This window comes from Zootermopsis nevadensis, unplaced genomic scaffold (genome assembly GCF_977971745.1).
Source record: "Zootermopsis nevadensis isolate Lab colony 2312 unplaced genomic scaffold, Znev_1.0 Znev_ptg000023l, whole genome shotgun sequence".
Lineage (NCBI taxonomy): Eukaryota > Metazoa > Arthropoda > Insecta > Blattodea > Termopsidae > Zootermopsis > Zootermopsis nevadensis.
The window spans coordinates 6,720,787-6,741,741 of record NW_028259155.1 but is presented as its reverse complement, the minus strand read 5'-3'; the positions used below and the strand labels follow the sequence as shown (position 1 = coordinate 6,741,741).

General features: G+C 40.5%; 1 protein-coding gene across 2 annotated transcripts; it reads right to left on the bottom strand.

Annotated features, from left to right (window-relative positions):
* Positions 1-295: 295 nt before the first annotated feature.
* LOC147872876 (kelch-like protein 10) lies at positions 296-16,687 on the bottom strand. Of its 2 annotated transcripts, XR_015536638.1 has the most exons (9): positions 15,405-16,687; positions 14,535-14,680; positions 13,054-13,167; positions 9,362-9,504; positions 4,574-4,825; positions 3,274-3,553; positions 1,433-1,672; positions 776-948; positions 296-465 (listed from the first exon to the last, which is right to left on the bottom strand). XR_015536638.1 is itself a non-coding variant. In XM_087354308.1 (8 exons), the coding sequence occupies exons 1-8, from the start codon at positions 15,421-15,423 to the stop codon at positions 850-852; spliced, it is 1,293 nt and encodes a 430-aa protein (XP_087210434.1). In that variant the 5' UTR covers positions 15,424-16,687; the 3' UTR covers positions 658-849. The 2 variants fall into 2 exon arrangements, 1 of the variants encoding a protein (XP_087210434.1); XM_087354308.1 differs by lacking the exon at positions 296-465 and having other exon boundaries at positions 658-948.
* Between the last annotated feature and the right edge of the window lie 4,268 nt (positions 16,688-20,955).

Here is a 20,955-nt window from a genome sequence, read left to right as displayed (position 1 = left end):
TGAAATAACGAAGTCCGTAGCACGGATAAAAGAAGAGATATTAAAAGAATGAGGGACAATGGAGTGAGGAAAAATCAGATCAAATGCAAAGAGGAATACCTTGATGATGAAGGCATAACGTTCGTCTGAAACGTCGGCAGAAACCAAACGACAGCCATGTTCGTACCAGACACCGTGAGAACCTCAAATCCTGCGATTCCTTCATCCGTTCTTGCGTTGTTACACGCGGACAGACAGACAGACGCCTCGCCTTCTGCACTAATTCACACATTTCTGTTTCACGGCATTTACGTACCATTCAGCACAGCCGCACTTGCATTGCTTCGCCCTGTGTTCATGGGAGCGATCAAAGACCACTGGTTCGCCTTGCAGTCGTATCTTTCAGCCGTTCTGTGATAATCATAAAAATTGTAACCGCCGATGCCGTACACTGAACCTCGCAGAACTGCCACACTTAAACCCCATCTGAAACGAAAAAAGTACACGCTCTGCTATGCTCATTTATTTCTGATTCAGATGCATTTCCTCTCGCAGAACGCAATTGTTCGCTTGTCATTGTTAAATCTTAACTCAAATGACGTAAATCGTATTCTTAAAACCAACTTTGTCGCAAAAGTCCTCCGACCTATTCACACATTGCACGATGCTCCTGTGTTTGAGTGATTCAATTGTACATCCGCTGCCCAGATTTGTATCTTGACTAAGACAGCGACTATCAGCTTTTTAAGAAGGACTCTGTTCCAAGGACTTAATCAGTTACCAAGCTGCATCTTACCTGTATTTAATAAGCATAGGCGCCACCTCGCGGCATGTCTTCGTGACAGCGTTGAAGCAGAAACATGAGCATAATCAATCCCTGCCGTCAAAACTACCGATGACGTAAATGTCGAAACCGACAACTGCCGTGCGATGGTTGGCTCGCGGACCGATCGAGTCGATCCCCTCCACCTGCAAAAAGGACAGGTTATGGCTTTATGTTTCTTTAGGTCATTCGTTCTACTAAAGTGAAGTCCTTACATTAGAGTCCAAGCGACCAATCCCCGGAGGAGAGGTTCAACCCTCAACAGTGGACCGAAATTGCTACACCGTGGAGGGTGGCACTCGACAAAGACCGCGAGAAATTAACTTGGAGGAATGGAGGAATTATGAGAGGCGGAGGAAACAGGAAGACCCGAAGAGAAGCTCTCGTCAAGTTCGACAGACGAACGTAGAATCAATTTCTGATCAACAGCTGACATTTCAGGTTCGTACAATGGCAAATACAGATGTTGGTGTTTTGGGTTTTATCGACGCAGAGATGGAGGCAGTACGTCCGTGATTAAGCTTAAATAAACAATTACTTGGTGAAAATAAGGAAAAAGGAGGAAAAGTAGTTTTTGTCGGAGGCGTCATTTAACAAGGCACGGTAAAATTAGAGATGCGTGCAACTCACCACACTCCACCGGTCTGCTCGTGCGTCGTACGCTTCGATCACATCTGTCAGCCTTCCTTCGTGGTCATACCCACCAACAGCAAACAGAATGTCCTGTGGGATTCGCGGGTAGGCAATCCTTGGTGTCACGAATTCCTTGTCTTCCTTCGTCATCATTTCTAAGTCCTGCAGAAATTTGAGCGTCTCCGAGACCACGGGTCTGCACGCCTCTATTTCCATCACGTACGGGTGCTTTGATACCTGTTGAACAGTTTAATGTGGACCTTATGAACTTTTAGGAAGGGATGGCATGTTTCATTGCAGAGGAGACAAGAAATTCACACATAATTTGGTTGGGAACTCACCGAAATAGATTATGTCATATACAGGATAATATGTTTTTTGGTTTAAGTAACGACGCTCTTAACAAATGCACAGGTTGACGAGAGAATCGAAATCAAAGTTAAATCGATCTTAGAGAAAATTATTGAAATGTGTTTCAACCGAAACTTAAATACTTCAGTAATTGTTGCATTTTGAGTTACATTCAAAATTGTAATTTATTTCTCGTCTCTCCCGTGCGAGATGCACATTCTTTTTGATTCGATAACTTTAATTAATCGTCAAAATTACGTAGCACCAAAGAAGATTTTGACAATTAGTGCTTCGAGTTTGAAGGGAGGCAACCTTCTGCATGTTGATGGTTGGGGTGGAAGGTCCGTCAACATAACAGCGTGGGGTTATGGGCTCATTGTCTATTACGAGGCATTGCATGTTTCGACCTTAATTGGTCATCATCAGATGGTTAACTTTAAGTGTTGGAAACTAGTAGATACGAATGATAAGTTGTAAAGACATTTGAAGCAGATAACATTTTCATGGATCCGTGAGATTGTTTCACGAATATTCGTAAGAGGTGAGCGGCTGAAATCACAGGGCATTTGACCTTGAATAGAAACTTTTTTCCACTCGGGTTAAAGCGCATGGTGAAATGGAAGAAGGAATATGGCTGCTTCGTGAGATTTCGTTTAAAATATTAGAATGTTCAAGCTGTCTATGAGTTTTAAGCCCCTCGGGTAATTTACTCTTGGAAGTAGAACGAAGTTTTCCTGCTGCACTTTTCCGATATCTGTTGTCCCTATGTGGTCAATCAGCTGAAGATTTTCACGCTAAGTGTTCATCGTCGGAGATACGTAAAATTATTATAGCAGTTAAGACACGCTTCTTATGGCGGTAGAAACCTTCGTTAAGTCGAACGCTACTCCAGAAGACGTGATTTATCAGTTGGAGGATTTTCCTATTCGAGCTGAGTGGACGATTGAATGCAGTTAACAGTGGAATGCCGTAGTTGAACTGAAACACGTAATGGATCTTAACGAACGCTGAGACTTCAATCAAAGCTTGTGGCACAGACGATGAATAAAGGACGATCATTAACTCCAACCACATTTCTGCGTAAAAGGACGAATCGAGTATTTGTTTTGTACATACACACGCGTATGCGAGCGAGTTACCAGCGGCATTCCACAGGTAGTTATTGTAACCATGACAACTAAGACAATCTGGGGATTTCTTACGCAGGAAATTTTGCACAGAAGAAGGCATTAAAATCGTTGTGTAGTTTTACACGTTGCCATTGTAACATTTTAACCAGAATTGGAATATGTCAACAGATTCTGTTAAAACGTATCAGTATTAAATCTAATGAACGAGCTGGAACTGCGGACAGGCAGGCGGGCTTACATGTGTCGAAAAAAAATGCTCCCGATTTGCATTAATTAGTTACGAAAACGTGTGAATATGAAATTGAAAATGCTGGTTTTACTTCCAATAAACATCCAAGATTTCAGGGGCATACTGACCTCCTCCTTGAAAAACTTTGCGTCAAGGATTCCCGTTCTGACGCCCGTCAAAAGGCCCGCGATGTGACCTTTCCTGTTGTCCGTGTCGTGGTTGATCCACCGGAGAATGCACTCCCACACAACTTTCTCGTCCTTCACGTTCAGATCCTCGGACTCGATTATCGCTCGCAGTTCCTCTGCAGACAGTTCCAGCAGTTTGTCTCTCTGCTGAGACAATTCCACGAAGTGGCGCTGAACGAAACGGCGAGCACGAGTTTCAAGGTCGGTGATGAAGAAACGCCTGCAAAATCAGCGTAAGAGCTGCCTCAGAATCTATCTTCATCGAACTCCGACACATTGAACCACTGCAGCAAGAACTGAATTCTGAAGTGTTGCCACACCACAGTATTTCGCCTGAAGTTTTTACCTTAGCCGTTTTAAGCCCGAATCAGCGAGACTGAGAGCAGACACGTGGAGAGACAACGATGAGAGACGCTCCTTTTAACCGTGGCAAAATAGAAAGTTTTCGGCTCTGAAGGTTCCCAGGCAATGCCCGCTCGTCCTCGTGATAAAGTTATACGTTGAAACAAGGGCATGGCTTACGCAAGTGAAGAAGGCAGTGAGATGAGGAGTGTAGAATCCTTAATTCTGGCATTAAACTTGGCGAAACGACGTTTTGGTAACTGCGTGTGTTAATCCCGTGAAACCTCGTGTAACCGGACTAAATGGGGGGGGGGGGGGAACCACGGGTCGAATGTGCGGGGGAAAGGGGAACGTGATCATGGAATTGAACAATTAAGTAGAGTCTCAATACACATTTTCCTCGTCGGCAGATGATGCGGCTTCAAACACTCTCATCGATGGAAGCCGATCTCAACCGATCTGGTTGAAATTCGGTCGCTTAATGCGGGAATCGGATAATCGAGGCTCGATTAACAGAGGTTTTGCTGTATGCAGAAAAATGTGGGGCTGAATGCTGATTTGGGTATTGGGAGGATTATGTGAGAAGCAAGGATTTCCGCAGAGAAAGAAAGAAAGGAAGAAAACGAAGAATAAGATTTCGAGAGAAAGACAGATTTAAGTATGACCCTGCAATAGTTAATCTGCTGGTCGTAATGACAATCAAAACATACGCAGTTAAATCAGAACATTTAAATTAAAGGCACATTAATAACAAAATGCCAACGCATAATAATTTGCCCAATCCTCAGTCAGATTCTTTAATCTCCGACCTGGCACTCGGCTGCTCTCTTGGGTAAAGCTGATTCGCTCCAGCGACGAAGGCTGGCGCCTCAGCAAATGACAAATGAACATCAATTACCTTGCGAACTGCATGATATCGACACAGTTGTCGGCGTCTATCTCGTCCATGAGGAAGTCGCGGCAGAGTTTAGGAACGCCTGGTACCCACAAGTAGTCAGCCGTCACTAGCAGCTGACGCGCGTTGTCGGAGCTGATGTCCACCTCGCGAAAATAAATATAATCCAATATCTGGGTCATCATGTCTGAGCTGACTCCGTGGAGGAGAACATCAGTCACCTCACTGGTGTGCAGTGATGTCGTGAAGAGAGTCCTGAAACGTCGATTTGGAGAAACGGCGAGCAGAAAATTAGAAGTCATGCGCAGAAATTTTAAGTTTTTATGACTGACGTAGCCTAATAAAAGTATCCGTTTGTCAATGTGGTGGACGAATTTTTGTTATCTGAATACTTCAAAAACTCTCAGAATAAGTACGAATGGGACAAGATTAACTGCGAGAGCGTAAAGGGCGGGCGAAGGCTTAACAGAATTTAACTTAAAAATCGGATAGCAAGCAGCGAGCATTTGTACTATAGAAAGGCCACCTCGTTTCTTAAGTACCCTTGACTCCTTCAAGAGATATCTGAGGTTATAACAACTATTACCCTTCTCGAAGGTATCACCACCTTGTCGAAGGCAATCTGCCGGGTGAGGAGGCTTGCGTGCTCAAATGACCCTTAGTGCTATGCCGGCCTGAGCTTCGGCTCATGGTAGGGTCACCCAAGCCGGACAGGTCTAAGGAGATGCGCTAGACTAAGAGTGATACCCTGGTCCTCCAGGTTGGGGGTTGGGTGTAGGGCTAACAACCTTTCACCTTTAAAAAAATATGTGTTACGAAAAAATCAACCAAGCCTCGGATCAGGACGGACTCTTTGGCACGACCACAGCAATTGAAAAAGGACATGAGATTTGGTACCTGGAACATTAGGAGCCTCTATAGGGCTGGGGCACTGAAATCAGTGTGTAGGGAATTAGGGAATTATAAGTTAGACTTAGTGGCAGTGCAGGAAGTGCGATGGGAGGGGGAGGGCACGATCCCAGTGGACAATTTTACATTTTTCTATGGAAAGGGGAATGACAATCATCAGCTAGGGACGGGTTTTTTTGTTCATAGCAGAATTAGGGCAGCAGTTAAGAAAGTAGAATTTGTTAGTGACAGGTTGTCTTACGTAATTTTGGAAGGACGTTGGTGCGACATCATTGTCCTTAATGTTCATGCCCCAACTGAAGACAAAAGCGATGATATCAAGGATAGCTTTTATGAAGAATTGGAATCAGTATTTGATACATTTGGCAAGTATCACATGAAAATTCTGCTAGGAGATTTCAATGCAAAAATTGGGAGGGAGGATGTCTTCAAACCCACAATAGGCAGCGAGAGTCTCCATGCACTTAGTAATGATAATGGCGTCAGAGCAGTGACCTTTGCTACGTCAAAAGATTTAATTGTAAAAAGTACAAAATTTCCACACCGTGATGTTCATAAATACACTTGGACTTCCCCAGATGGCAGAACACACAATCAAATAGATCATGTTTTAGTAGATAAGAGAAGGCAGACAAATGTAATTGATGTGAGATCATTCAGAGGAGCAGATTGCGACACTGATCATTATCTGGTGGTAGCAAAAGTGAGGGAGCGGCTTTCAGTAAGTAGACGAACTAAACAAAATTTTGACACAGAAAGATTTGATTTGAAAAAATTAAGTGAGGGAGAGGCAAAGGAACAATATCAAGTTGAAATTTCGAATAGGTTTCAAATTTTAGAGACAAATGAGGATAATGAAAGTGTGGACATCAACAGGGAGTGGGAAAATGTCAGAAACTGCATCAAAATTTCAGCAAAAGAGAAACTAGGATACTACAGGAGAAAGCAAAATAAACCGTGGTTTGATGAAGAATGTTCAAAATTAATAGATCGAAGGAAGCAAACAAAATTTCAATGGTTGCAGAACCCAAACAAAACAAATGCGGATAATCTATGTAACGTGAGACGTGAGGCTAGTAGAACCTTTAGGACTAAGAAAAGGAAATACCTGAAGGGCAAAATTGCTGAACTTGAGACAAATAATAAGGAAAAAAACATCAGAGACCTGTACAGAGGCATTAATAACTTTAAGAAAGGATATCAACCCCAGACCAATTTGGTAAAGGATGATAGTGGCAATTTGCTTGCAGATCCAATAAAAATTGTGAATAGGTGGAAAAATTTCTTTAGCGAGCTCTTAAATGTTCATAATACTGGTGATATTAGACAGATTAAAATGCATACAGCTGAACTGTTGGTGCCAGAACCTAGCTTAGATGAAGTGGAACTAGCCATTGGGAAGTTGAAAAGTTATAAATCTCCAGGAATTGATCAGATTCCGGCCGAATTAATTAAAGCAGGTGGCAAAGGGTTGCATATGAGGATCCATAAGCTTATTCAGTTAATTTGGGATAAGGAAGAGATGCCACATCAATGGAAGGAATCCATAATTATTCCTATTTATAAGAAGGGGGACAAGACTGAGTGTGGTAATTACCGAGGAATATCGCTGCTATCAACCTCATACAAAATTCTATCCAACATTCTTTTGGCAAGATTAACCCCATATGCGAATGAAACTATTGGGGATCATCAGTGTGGGTTCAGACGAAACAGATCAACGATTGATCAGATCTTTTGCATTCGTCAGATACTAGAGAAAAAATGGGAGTTCGGTGGGACTGTACATCAGTTATTTATAGATTTCAAAAAAGCCTATGACTCTGTGAAGAGAGAAGTGCTATATAATATTCTTATTGAATTTGGTATACCAAAGAAGCTAGTGGGTCTAATAAAAATGTGCTTAAATGAAACCTGCAGCAAAATTCGAGTAGGTAAATATGTATCTGAGACATTCCTCATCAAGAACGGTCTAAAACAAGGAGATGCTTTGTCTCCCTTGCTCTTTAACTTTGCGCTAGAATACGCCATCAGGAAGGTCCAAGGTAGGCAGGAGGGTTTGCAATTGAATGGGACACATCAGCTATTGGCATATGCTGATGATGTTAATTTATTGGGGGACGATATAAATACAATAAAGAGGAACGCAGAAGTTTTACTAGAGGCTGGTAGACAAGTGGGGCTGGAAGTAAATTCAGAAAAAACTAAGTACATGTTAGTATCTCGTCATCAGAAGACAGGCGGGCAAAATTATCTTAGGGTGGCTAATAAATCCTTTGAAAGGGTTACAAAGTTCAAATATTTGGGAACAACAATAACAAATCAAAATGATACTTGTGAGGAAGTTAGGAGGAGACTAAATTCCGGAAATGCTTGCTACTTCTCAGTCCAAAATATTTTGTCTTCCCGTCTGATTTCTAAGAACCTGAAAATTAAAGTATACAAAACAATAATCTTGCCTGTTGTTTTGTATGGGTGCGAAACATGGTCTCTCACTCAGAGGGAGGAACACAGATTGCAGGTGTTTGAGAATCGGGTGTTGAGGAGGATATTTGGGCCTAAGAGGGAAGACGATGGGGCGTGGAGAAAACTGCACAATGACGAGCTTAAAAATCTGTACTGCTCCCCCAGTATTGTGAGGGTGATTAAGTCGAGAAGAGTGAGATGGGCGGGACATGTAGCGCGCATGGATGGGACAAGAGGTGTGCACCGGGTACTGGTTGGGAAACCTGAAGGGAAGAGACCGCTGGGGAGACCTAGACGTAGATGGGAGGATAATCTCAGGCGGGATCTATGGGAGATAGGAGTTGAAGGAAACTGGATTTTGTTGGCCCAGGACAGGGTCCGGTGGAGGGCTTTGGTTAATTCGGTGATGAACCTTCGGGTTCGGTAAGCCATCTAGTTAGTTAGTTAGTTATAACAACTATTACAGAAATTTTAAAGCCAACGCAAATATTTCAACATACATCGCGGGCTGTACATTCCACTGATTGATCAGTTCGAAATATAAAATCTATTTGTTCTGTCAAAACATTTTCCCGACAATAAACAACTTAAAAGAAAAGCCGATGATTCTACGCGGCCTTTAAAATGTGATCACCAGCAATCAATTTCCTTTTACAATTTAAGGGCTTTGCAGTGCAAGACAAACAGAAATATTTGATTGTCGGAAACTGAAAAAGGGGCACAGCGTCTGTTGGGAAACAGAAGCAATGGCTCGTGGTTAAAATTCATTTCTCATTTCGAGAAATCGCCGCATCTTTATTTAAAACACAAGCAAATTAGTTTATGCACAAATTCTCGAACGATTCTCTCGTAATAATGAACCACTTCTCGCGAGTTTCTTTGTTACAGTTTATTATATTTCAGACAGAGCAACTCACAGCAGCTTTCAATGTTCCGGGCATTACCAGCTTTATTCTAGACTTTGTCGGTCGTCTTTATGTATTAAAACCAAGACGTTTTGGAAATGGATTCTAATTCTCCCTCCAGATCGATTGACTGTCACCTTGGTACAACCGCACTTAAAAATTAGTACAAAAGACCACCTACGTCTTCTGGGATGTTGCGTCGTGTTGTCTCGTAGAAATTATCGGACGTTTCAGAGGCGCTTACTGCCTCCATCATCAAGGAAAGAAGGCAGTAAGTACGTCTGAAATGCCACTCAGCTTCTACGGCGCAACGTCCAGAAGACATTCTTCTTCTTCTTCTTCTTCCTCACCGCCGTGAGATTTCATGACAATGAACAAATAACAAAAGACATTCAGCCGTATAAAAATGCAGGTTTCTGCATCAAAGAGGATAAAACATTTCACATACGAATTGACGTCTATTGTGTCCTTAATTCACGTGTTAATCAACCACGTCAGTTAATAAACAAACCTGAAATATTCGCTACACATCGAGAGGATGTCTCTGTGGACTGGAAAGACGCCACCGTCCTCCAACCTCAGCACCGCGTCACACCGCGTCAGCTCGTTCAGGCGGACAGATGCTTTGGTGCGACTTTCGTTTGACCCCATCTCCTGAAAAGACAGTCGATCGCTGTTACAGGTTTTTCTTCATACTGAGAGTGACTGAGAGGGAACACGGGATTGAAAATAATACCTGATCCTGCGAGAGAGTTACTGACAAGGGAATGGCGAAAATTGCATAATATGGAGCTTAATAGATCTCTTCACTAATTAATAAATTGTAGGCTGTCAGATCAGGGGTGATTATATGGGCTGGGCATGTAGAACACATGGCAGAGACATGAAGTGCAACTTTCTGATCGGTAGACCTGAAAGGAAAAGGTCAGTTGAGAGTCTTGTGAGTTACTGGGATAATATTAAAATGGATCTTAGAGGTGGGGAATGAAGGTGTGGATTGACTTCATCTGCTTGTGAATGTTGCTTAGCAGCGGGGTCTTGTAAACACGGGCACGGAACTTCATGTTTCATAAAATGCGAGACATTTGATTACCTAGGCTACTGTTAGATTCTAAAGCTGAGTTTGTTTCTTTTTTTATAGAAATGCCTGTTGAGATTCAATACAAAATGACAAAGCTCTAAATGTGACTGATGTAACTAACTAACTAACTAACTAACTAGATGGCTTACGGAACCCGAAGGTTCATCACCGAATTAACCAAAGCTCTGTCCTGGGCCAACAAAATCCAGTCTCCTTCAACTCCTCTCTCCCATAGATCCCGCCTGAGATTATCCTCCCATCTACGTCTATTTCTCCCCAGAGGTCTCTTCCCCTCAGGCTTCCCAAATAGTGGACCCAACCAACCAGATGGCTTACCGAACCCGAAGGTTCATCACCGAATTAACCAAAGCCCTCCACCGGACTCTGTACAGGGCCAACAAAATCCAGTCTCCTTCAACTCCTATCTCCCATAGATCCCGCCTGAGATTATCCTCCCATCTACGTCTAGGTCTCCCCAGAGGTCTCTTCCCCTCAGGTTTCCCAACCAATACCTCTTGTCCCATCCATGCGCTCCGCATGCTCAGCTCATCTCACTCTTCTTGGCTTATTCACCCTGAAGATGTGACTGATTTAGGCAATATTAAGTCATGCCGCGTGTTTGTCATTACCCGCATAAAGTTAAATCTCCTTATATGTAAACTACGTAGACATTACGTATAAAATATCAAGTAATCTGTAAAGTCTTAGATGATTCTACTCTGGTGAACAGATTTTAAAAAAATTACGAAAAAATATGCCATAGAAATTGCGTGACCTTCGATGCAGATCCAGACAGTTAAGAAATAAATTTTTGAAAAAGAAAGTTACGCCTTTTCATAAGCATAAAATTTTCGAGTTCTTCTCTCTCTGTAGAACTAAAAGTGCGTAAGAGCTTACTTGATTAATGACTTTCCTGCCTAAGTTACACGTTTATATAAACCACGAGCACGAAATGGAATTTAAATTTATCAAATGAAGGCGAGATTTACAGTTGGGAACAGTCACAAAAGCTCTAATTTGTTCTAACGCATGCGCAGATCAGGACTAGATCACGCCACTCACACACTTCATGTGCAAGACATTCTGTGAAAAGTTTATTGGTACTCGGCTCGTCAAAGAACAGCCCACTTTCTTTACTGAACCAGAAGGCTTATCATCGTGTTCACAAAAGCCCGCCACCGGGGTCTATCCTGAGCCAGTTCGCTCCATCGAGTACCATCTCCGTAAGATCCATCTTAATGTTATCCTCCCACTTACGCCGAGGTCTTCCCAGAGGTCTCCTCCTTCAGGCCTTGTAAACACTCAACTCACCCTAACAACATCGGGCGAGGAGCTCGTCATGAACTTTTCTCTCTTATCTGTCCCACCCCCATTTTGGGTCCAAACATCTTCCCCAACACTCTGCTCTGAGAGACCCTCAGCCTGTGTTCCTCCCTCAAAGTGAAAGACCACGTTTTGCAGCCATAAATACTTTGCACTCAATAATAGCAAACATTCTTCGGATTTAATCTGCTGTTGCAGGGAGATAATAAGAAGGAGATTCGTCGATAATTTGTCTTGTGAAACCGAAATAAAAATTCTTCACAGTTCCCAAAAACGCTTTAATAATGTCGATGTATCAGGAATTGTATAGTTTTAGAATTATTGTTCAGAATATAAACCCCACTTCTGAAGATCCACATATTTTTAATAAGATTCTGGGCCACGAAACACATTTTATTCCTTTAAAATTGTAAAATGTTAATTGCCTACTGGAATATTCTTTTACTATCAATGATGCCGTGAACAAACAGAAGTCAATGCAACATTACTTGAAATTGTGTTAAAAAGAAGACAAGCCTAATTCTCTTACATGAGTTCACAAATGCAGATGAAAACTTTAAAGTTGATGAACAATAATAATAAATAGGAATCCTTTACATCAAACTTTTTTCAATTGTAAGAGACCACGACGTCCACCGTCAATGATCGATCTAATCTAAAATATAATGGAGAGAGTGGAGGGCGGTTTCACAGATTTCTTAATAATTCTTATATAAGACAAGTACTTTTTATATTCTAAAACGTTTTTAACAGCACAAAATTATTTATTCTACGACGCACTTCTTCTACAAGCGATTCACAGCTCAGCTCTTAACGGAATGACGAAAGCGGATTGTTGACGGCGATAATGAAACACAACAATGCCGAGTAAACAGATGACGTAACAATTACTTTCTTAGATAACAACCATTGTTGTCGGTCCATATTTACACATTGTTGGTAGTTAAAAAATACAAAGAGAATTATTATAACTTATAATGAATGAAATTAAAAAAATTCTGAAACTGTTAACTTCCTCAAAATAATCTCACCTATGTAAATGTAAATGCATATATAGATTAATTATTTGAAAGCTCCTGCATTTGTCACCAATTGTTTTAAAAAAAGATGCATCCCAAACAAACGTTAAGTTGAAAACGTATGTACAAACATATGCAAAGTGCATAACAGTAGCCTCTGACCTCATGAACCACAACGAGTACCAGATATCACATTAATGTTCAGCAGTCCAAAACTACATACAGATTTGCATTACAGTCTTGACATGTTTCTCTATTCTCCATTTCCACATGATTGGGAATCCAAGATCTTTCTGTGATCAAGCCTATAGGCTCTTCTTTTCTCTGAATATTAATATTTATTTTAATTGTTACAATTACTTCTATCTACTGTTTTCATAATTATATTAAAATATTTCAAAAGTAAGGATTTTGAAAATATCACATAACCGAAGCAACAGTCAATTCCATCATTCCCTAGTACTCAAGAACATCCTTTGTGTCTAATTAAGTGCAGGTGTAAATATCAGACATGATTCGGCCCATTAATATTCATTGCAAATTATTTGGAGCCGTAGTACCAGGAGAAAATAACATTTACAGGCTTGTGTGACAATACTCTGCTACCGGTGTAAAAATCTTCAATAAGTCTGATAATTACAGCACCCATAAAAAAGTACGGCAATTTAAATATTGCTTGCTGTGTGCATCTGATTGTTTCAAAAGTATTAATTTTGACTAAGTTTGAGATTTATTCCATACACCCTGAAAAATGATGATAGCAAAGAGCTCCACACTTACCAACCGCACATGCACTGCATCTTCTTTATGGAGTATCCATCTCAGTGTCTCAAGAATGTCATTTATGTTCGCGACAGTCCAATGGTACATCGCTTTCATCTCTGGTATAATGATCTGCCACCAAGAGAAAATAACATTTACACTTGTATGTCACAGTAATCTGTTATTTATGGAAAGGTCTTCAATGAATTTGGCAAAACAAAAATATGCAAGCCGAGATTTCAGCACAGAACTTCCTCAATATGAAACAGGAGTGCCAACATTTCGTCACAAGTGGCCTGTAAAGTTGAGTGCTGAGCCAGTAGTGTTGGCAACTCGTGACTTTAAACATGTGTAAAAATGAAACAGAGGGACACGACATTCAGATAGTGATAAACAGAAGCAACCAACAAATTGCAATTAGTTGGTTTGTTGATTAGTCCTTTATATATGTACACAAACATGCATTTATTATGTTTTGTTTTAAAAATGTATTCATCATGTGTGTACACCAGACCTAAAAAATACACTACCTATAAACGCATATCTTATTTTGGATCAGTGGTACCAAAATGAATATTCCTTGTCAAAATATATGTGCAATTCATTTTGATACAAAGATTATCACCCTCTGATTGGACTAGTTCTTGTCTAATCTCTAAGAAACTGCTTAAATATCTGGTGCAAGGTCACCCCTGACATTGGTGAGATTTTAGGTTCTCACAGCAGCAAGGACGTTAATTGACACATCCATCAGTTTTGATCCTTTTCCCTGATGACAGAAGTAGCAAGCACCTCTAAAAATGTCGGTTAGCTGACACATGAAATTCACTCTTGACACTTCAAGAGCTCCCCAGATTTATCATGATGACCAAGACACATCACTGAATCTTGAGGAGTGAGATTACTCCACTTCACATGTTTATATTGTCGCTAATTTTTATTTCTGTGTATTTACAAAGTTCTCACTTTCATTATCATCCAAAGAAAACTGCATGACCCTTCTTTCTTTTTTTCTTTCTTTCTTTCCTTCGTGGCAACTAAATGCTCCACTTGATTGGGCTAATCTAAAAGCACAATGCAAAGTTTACGAACTGTCAAGTAGCTAATTACGTAATTTTTTCTACTCGCCACTTACACAAAAGAATGGTGCGCTTTCATTTTTGGACATGTTGGAAAGCTGGTTGTTACCACAACTATGACGATTACATTCTACAACTGGACATTTTTACAGGAATGTACGAGTGCTTATCAATCCACAGCCCGGGTCTGGGATGAGTTTGATTGCCGTGTGGATGTGTCGTGTGACCCAGGGTGCACACATTGAAGGACTGTAATTAACGCGGACAGTTGTCGCCGCTGACGGTGTATGTTGTGCCCGTGTAAGGTGAGAGATAAATTTTTTATTAAGTTTTGAAACCGCACCATTCTTTTGTGTATAACCTTACACCTCAGGACTTCAGTCTGACATGTTCAGACAGATAGAGATACATTGTACCTACCTTGAAAGCACATAAAATCATAAGCGTCATGACCAGGAAAATGACTGCAATGGATACATTATCCTCCTCGTTTACTAGCCTTGCCCAGCCTTTGTCTTCGTAGACAGTGATCGTAGGTAATATGCCTTGTAAGATGTACGACATCACTGCAACAGCACAAATCACACCATTAATAAGATCGTGAAAGTGCACATCATATTATGGTCTTCCTCGATAAATGGACACATGTCTGCTCAAGAAATTCCTTTCTTTTAATGAATCTCTACTGTCATTACTATATTAGAAAAGCACTGCTATTTTATCACACCCAACCACAGCAATTAGTAGAGCTGTATTTTTTGTGTAGATCATCTTTAATCTTATACACATATTATGGGAGCACAAAAGATTCTGAACTTCGTGGTAGCAGACATTCTCAGAATGCAATTTGTCCCTAATTTATTCATGAATATAATTTTGATTATTTGTTATTGCTTCTAAATATTTGAACTTAGCAAATGAGGTGCTTATTCTTTACCATATTAAGTTTTGTAGTCGGTAATATCACGGCAGTCTAGCCTAAACGTCTGAAATTAGGGCTCCTAAGCATAGTTTCTAATACTCCAGACAAAAAAGATGTTAATCACTGCAACCTACGTCTCTAGTTAGTTATAAATTTGTAATATTCAAAGACATTTCTACGTAATGTTAAATCACAAATAAGAATTCATTCTTAGGAACTAAACTCCGAAAACACTTTTTTAAGTAACACTGGCTTGTTAGTAGACAGTTGCAATTGCGATATTTATCACTGTATTCCCATTACATAATTACATCCATTTTAAACACAAGCAAATTAAAAGAAATTTAAACATCCAATATTCCACGTACCACTGTTTATTTTCTCCATTGCTCGACAAAAAGACGTGGGTTGACAATGATCAATTTAATCAAAACTAAAAGGTCTTTTTAACAGCACAAAATTGTCTACTCTACGACGCACGTCTTCCACAAGCGACTGACAGCTCAGCTCTTAACGCAGTGACGAAAGCGGATTGTTGACGGCAGTAATGAAACACAACAATGCCTAGTAAACATATGACGCAACAATTAGTTTCTTAGGTAATATAACCATTGTTGTCGGTCCATATTTACACATTGTTGATATGGATCTCACACACCTTCGTTACGCTTTTTTGCCGAATGACACTTCAATATAGACGTATTTACGTCAAACGAAAGCCGCCATTAAATATCGTACTTTAAGAAATATATTGTAGAAGGTTTACTATAGCCTGCAAGTTTTCACAATTCTGCGTTGTTTCTTTTGTACGTAGAAAGTTTATTGCGAATCAAACTTGCTACTCTGCAAAATCCGGAAACATTTAACTTTTAGGCCTAAAATACACCGGTTTCATGTAAGCTACGAGTGATTAGGAGTGTCTAGAAGTAAAGGTTGACAGTGGAACCACGGTTCCGGAGAATCTGACGTAAATACGTCTCCATTATATGATGAAATAAAATGTAATGCAATAATTCTTATATAAGATAAGTACCTGTGATTTTCTAAAACGTTTCTAACATCACAAAATTGTCTACTCTACGACGCACTTGTTCCACAAACGACTCACAGCTCAGCTCTTTCAGCAATGACGAAAGCCAACCAACCAACCAAAAAGCTAACTGAGGGCAGAGGCCTGCGCAAGCGCAAGCATCGTCCCTACCTAGGTGAAACCATTCCTGCGCACAAGGCGCATTGCTGGAAATGGTAAACAGTCTTAATATAAGAAACGGAAATTTTGCTATCGCTAACGGGGTTACGTCGTGGCGGAAGCCTCGACAATTCAAACTGGGATCCGTTGCTGCTGATGGGAGGTCATCCCGTCAGGCAAGTTGTCCAAAGGAATTTGGTTGGTTGGATCTCCGGGGTTTGAACCCAGAGAGGGAGGGGCCGTTTCGGCTGAAGGCCTCTGCGGCATGGGGGGAAGATCACTTCAGCTGATGGCCTCCGTGATCGGGGAATGACGAAAGCCAACCCAACCAAAGAAGCTAACTGAGGGCAGAGGCCTGCGCAAGCGCAAGCATCGTCCCTACCTAGGTGAAACCATTCCTGCGCACAAGACGCATTGCTGGAAATGGTAAACGGTCGTAATATAAGAACGGAAATTTTGCTAACGCTAACGGGGTTTCGTCGTGGCGGGAGCCTCGACCAATGACGAAAGCGGATTGTTGATGCCAATATATACTAATGCAACAATGCCGAGTAAACAGATGACGCAACAATTAGTTTCTTAGGTAACATTACCATTGTTGTCGATCCATATTTACATATTGTTGCTAGTTAAAAAATACAAAGAGAATTAATATAACTTAATATTAGGTCACATTCAGTCATAAATGCAAGAAGTCGATAATTAATAATAATAAGAGAATAAATTTAAAAATAACGCCCGGCTTCAGTACACTTGATTGATTTTAAAGATTAATTTTGAGGGGCCCGGGCGCTGTTGAGCCCATCGCCCCTGGGTCGGAGAAAATGTTTCCCCCGTTCGAATACCGGGGAAGATGTTTTCTGTTGTTCGGATACCGACCACTAGGGAAGAATGGCGCTAAGGCAAATTCTGTCTTTTTCCTCGGAAATGATTCGACTGACTAAGGTCACAAGCCCGAAAACTGTCTGAGACCCAGAAGATGAATTTGTAAGAAACTCTCGTAGTTCCACTTAGTAAATACCGCAGAGTCTACAGGTCATGTGTAGACTCGAAATTGAAGGCTGACATTTCTTTACTCGTTCGCTTGTGGCCCGTGAAGATGAAACATGGCCCGATTATTCCACAAGACAAATGAGAGAACACAGGAAGGTCAGAACTCTGGGAGAAGTGTCCTGAGTTCGATTTCCAGCTAGGGCGATTCCTTTAACTCCGAATCTAACGAGACAGAACAATGGCGCCAGGATCAGAGTTTTTTGCCTCCAAGAGGAGATTACGGAAACGGAGGCCTCGACACTGGGTTCGACTCCTGACAAGAAGAATGGTTTTTGTTGACAGGAACGCAACCGCGTTAAGATAAAGACGCCAAGGCAAAATTCTTTCGTTTCGGAGAGGAAATTACAAGATCTAAGGTCACAGACCCGAGTCTCTCTTAAGAAAACACCATTCCTCCGCAAGGAACGCATTGCTGGAAATTGTAAACAGAGCCTCATAATTTAAACGAGGGTTTGGTCGCGGCGAAAGCCTTGACGGTCTGTTGCTGCTGCTGATGAGAATTATCGCGTGAGGCAACTTGTCCTTCTTGGAAAGGATTTTGGTTGAAGAGTTGTCTGCAATTTGAACCCATAAGTCGCTCACGTCAGCTGAAGGTCTCAATGATTTGGGAGTGGCGGGCAGTCCTCCTTTTGAATTGTGCCCTTGTATTGCCTTACAACTGAGGAAAAGCTCGGAAAACCTCACTCATACCAAACTTTCTACTAGCGCCAAGTAAAACTTCTGTGTTATTCTTTATCAAAATAGTCGTTTTCAAATTAAATTTCAAATGTTTCTAGTCTAAATACGTATTATGTCTCGGATCCATCAAAAAGTTTTTCCGGCGCTTTTGATCAAAGAAGGATCACGTACATTGACATTCTACGATTTTAATTCCGAGAAACAGAATTTACGTTCTTTCACTTCGATGCCAGAGGTTAATATGAAGATTTCACACTTGTCAGTTGGTTCATCGTCGTTTAAAACCGAACAGCAACAAGCGACTTTGGCTACTGTTACGCACTGAACTCAAAGAAAACTTCTTAGTTTTCACGACACTTCGTGCATGAACCATCAGCTTTAGCAACTTTAACGCTGCATTCTGTATTTATGGGTTGCACTGCAAGCAGTGATTATTTGCAGTTCTTAAATATTTTTTAGACCGTCTTCCGATTTAAAGATTTACGAAATTAATTCAAGAGATTTTTTCGTATTGCTGTAAAGTTGAAATATTTACCATAAATGCAGAAGGTATTTAAATTACAAAAACCTCGTGCTGTAGAAAACAGTTCAATGTAATTCTAACTCAAATTGTTTAATATTCGTGAAAGCACAAATAAAATCAGACAATCGGGCGTTGCCAATAACATGACATAAATACAACCAGCTCCTATTCTCCCTTACGGACGAAGGTGGTTACAGAATTCCTCCGGTAGGCAACATTACAGAATTAGAGTCCTCTGGATTCAACGAGATCTTCCATATGGAGTTGCTGGCATGTGAATGTTTAACGATTACACACCAACACTTACTAAACCACAGACAATTACAAATACAATTGCAAATAATAACAATAATAATAAATAGGAATCCCTTACCTCAAACTTTGTTCAATTGTACGAGACCTCGATGTCCACCGGCAAAGATGAATTTAATCAAAACTAAAACGGAGAGAGTGGAGGGCAGTATCACAAAATTCTTAATAATTCTTATATAAGATAAGTACTTTTTATATTCTAAAACGTTTTTAACAGCACAAAATTATTTATTCTACGACCCACTTCTTCTGCAAGCGATTCACAGCTGAAACCAACCAAACCAACCAAAGAAGCTAACTGAGGGCAGAGGCCTGCGCAAGCGCAAGCATCGTCCCTACCTAGGTGAAACCATTCCTGCGCACAAGACGCATTGCTGGAAATGGTAAACGGTCGTAATATAAGAACGGAAATTTTGCTAACGCTAACGGGGTTTCGTCGTGGCGGGAGCCTCGACCATTCAAACTGGGATTTGTTGCTGCTGATGGGAGGTTATCCTGTCAGGCAAGTTGTCGAAGGAATTTAATGACGAAAACGGATTGTTGACGGCGATATATACTAATGCAACAATGCCGGATAAACAGATGACGCAACAATTAGTTTCTTAGGCAAAGGAATGGATTGCAATAAGGTTCATTTGGGATATTATACTGCATGCATAAGAAACGAGAAAAGAGCCTTACGGCATGCTCAGGCAAGATTGTTGCAGGTGTGGGTTAGGAATTCCATTGCTATTACTTGCATTGTTATGCACGCGGGAATTCATATAAAAGCAATTCTGGAGCAAATTTGCCTTTCTCCTCTTGGGAGCCAATTTGATGGTACATTTTGGATCAAAATTAAATGCTTTTCGTAAGCTAGAGAATAAGTGATATTTATGTTGTCACATATCTCAGAAATGTTAACAGATGCAAGTATTAAACTCTCTACACTTTTTCGAATAAAGGAGGACACGGGTGTTTATTAATATGAAGTTGCAGCTTCGAGCACTACTCACATAATTGAGGTAAAATAAGATTCGGTCTCATTATGTTGCAAAAAATTTCCACTTTCATACGCATTTGCTCATAGACATTTGTCAAAGATATGTTGACATATGGCAAAAATATACTCAAAACTCAACACTACATTCATTGTCTACTCTGAAATAACCCTGTGTCTAAATATATCTATAAGTACGTGTACATCCTTACCTGAAGCATATGTAGATAGGTCCAAGTACTTTCGCATTTGTGGTTAGTACGTTATCACTCCTATGTTCCTTCTTAAATCGGGGTAATAATTCTGGTAACATTTTATACATTTGACCTATCTTGATGCCTGGAGCATGTATGACAAACTGAACTCTGTTAACTTAAATCCAGAAGGAATCTTCTCTCTGAGGACATGACAGAATGTAGTCACTGAGGCTGCATTAATTTTTCACAGAACATTCTTGTCTTTCTTGAACAACAACCAACTATCAAAAATCATCGTACTCATAAGCTGTTTAACTACTGACTATTGTTATTTGGTGTTGTAGGCGATGTGGACAGAAAAGTATCAGCTGTGGTGTTTAATGGCTTCAAAATCAATATTCAGAATCGAGTTCTTACATGTTGGCGACGTCTGTCAGATATAGCGAATACTTCAAAAAATACAAACAGTGTGTGTTGATTTTGTAGCTGGCATTATTCTTCTGAAAGGAAAGTAGCTTAAAAAATTGTTTTCAAGATTTATAGAATGGCAATGCAGGATTCAATGTGCAGATTTTGATAAAGCACAAGATGCTGAAGTTTTGTTACCCTCCGTCCTATTTGTCAGCCTCAAAGTTCAGTTTAATAAAGTGTTTCAATGTAATGGTTGACATTACGCCTGCAACTATTACAAGTTAACTCCATCACCAGACTGTCCACTCGACAGGCAAGAACAGGAGGGGAAATGATTATCAATTTGCAGTTTTCTGTCCAATCCAAGTCCAGATATTCAACTCCCATGTCCCGATAACCCACAAGTACCCATAAAAGATTTAATTTCTGTTGCAGCTGTTACTGTATTCAGACATGTGATTATGATATCAAACCACAACATTCACAAACTCTGAACCAAATCTTTATTAATACTGTTTGAGCAAAATGAAGCATCAGAAATATTTTCTTGCGACAAGATGTCATGGTGTGGTTGAGA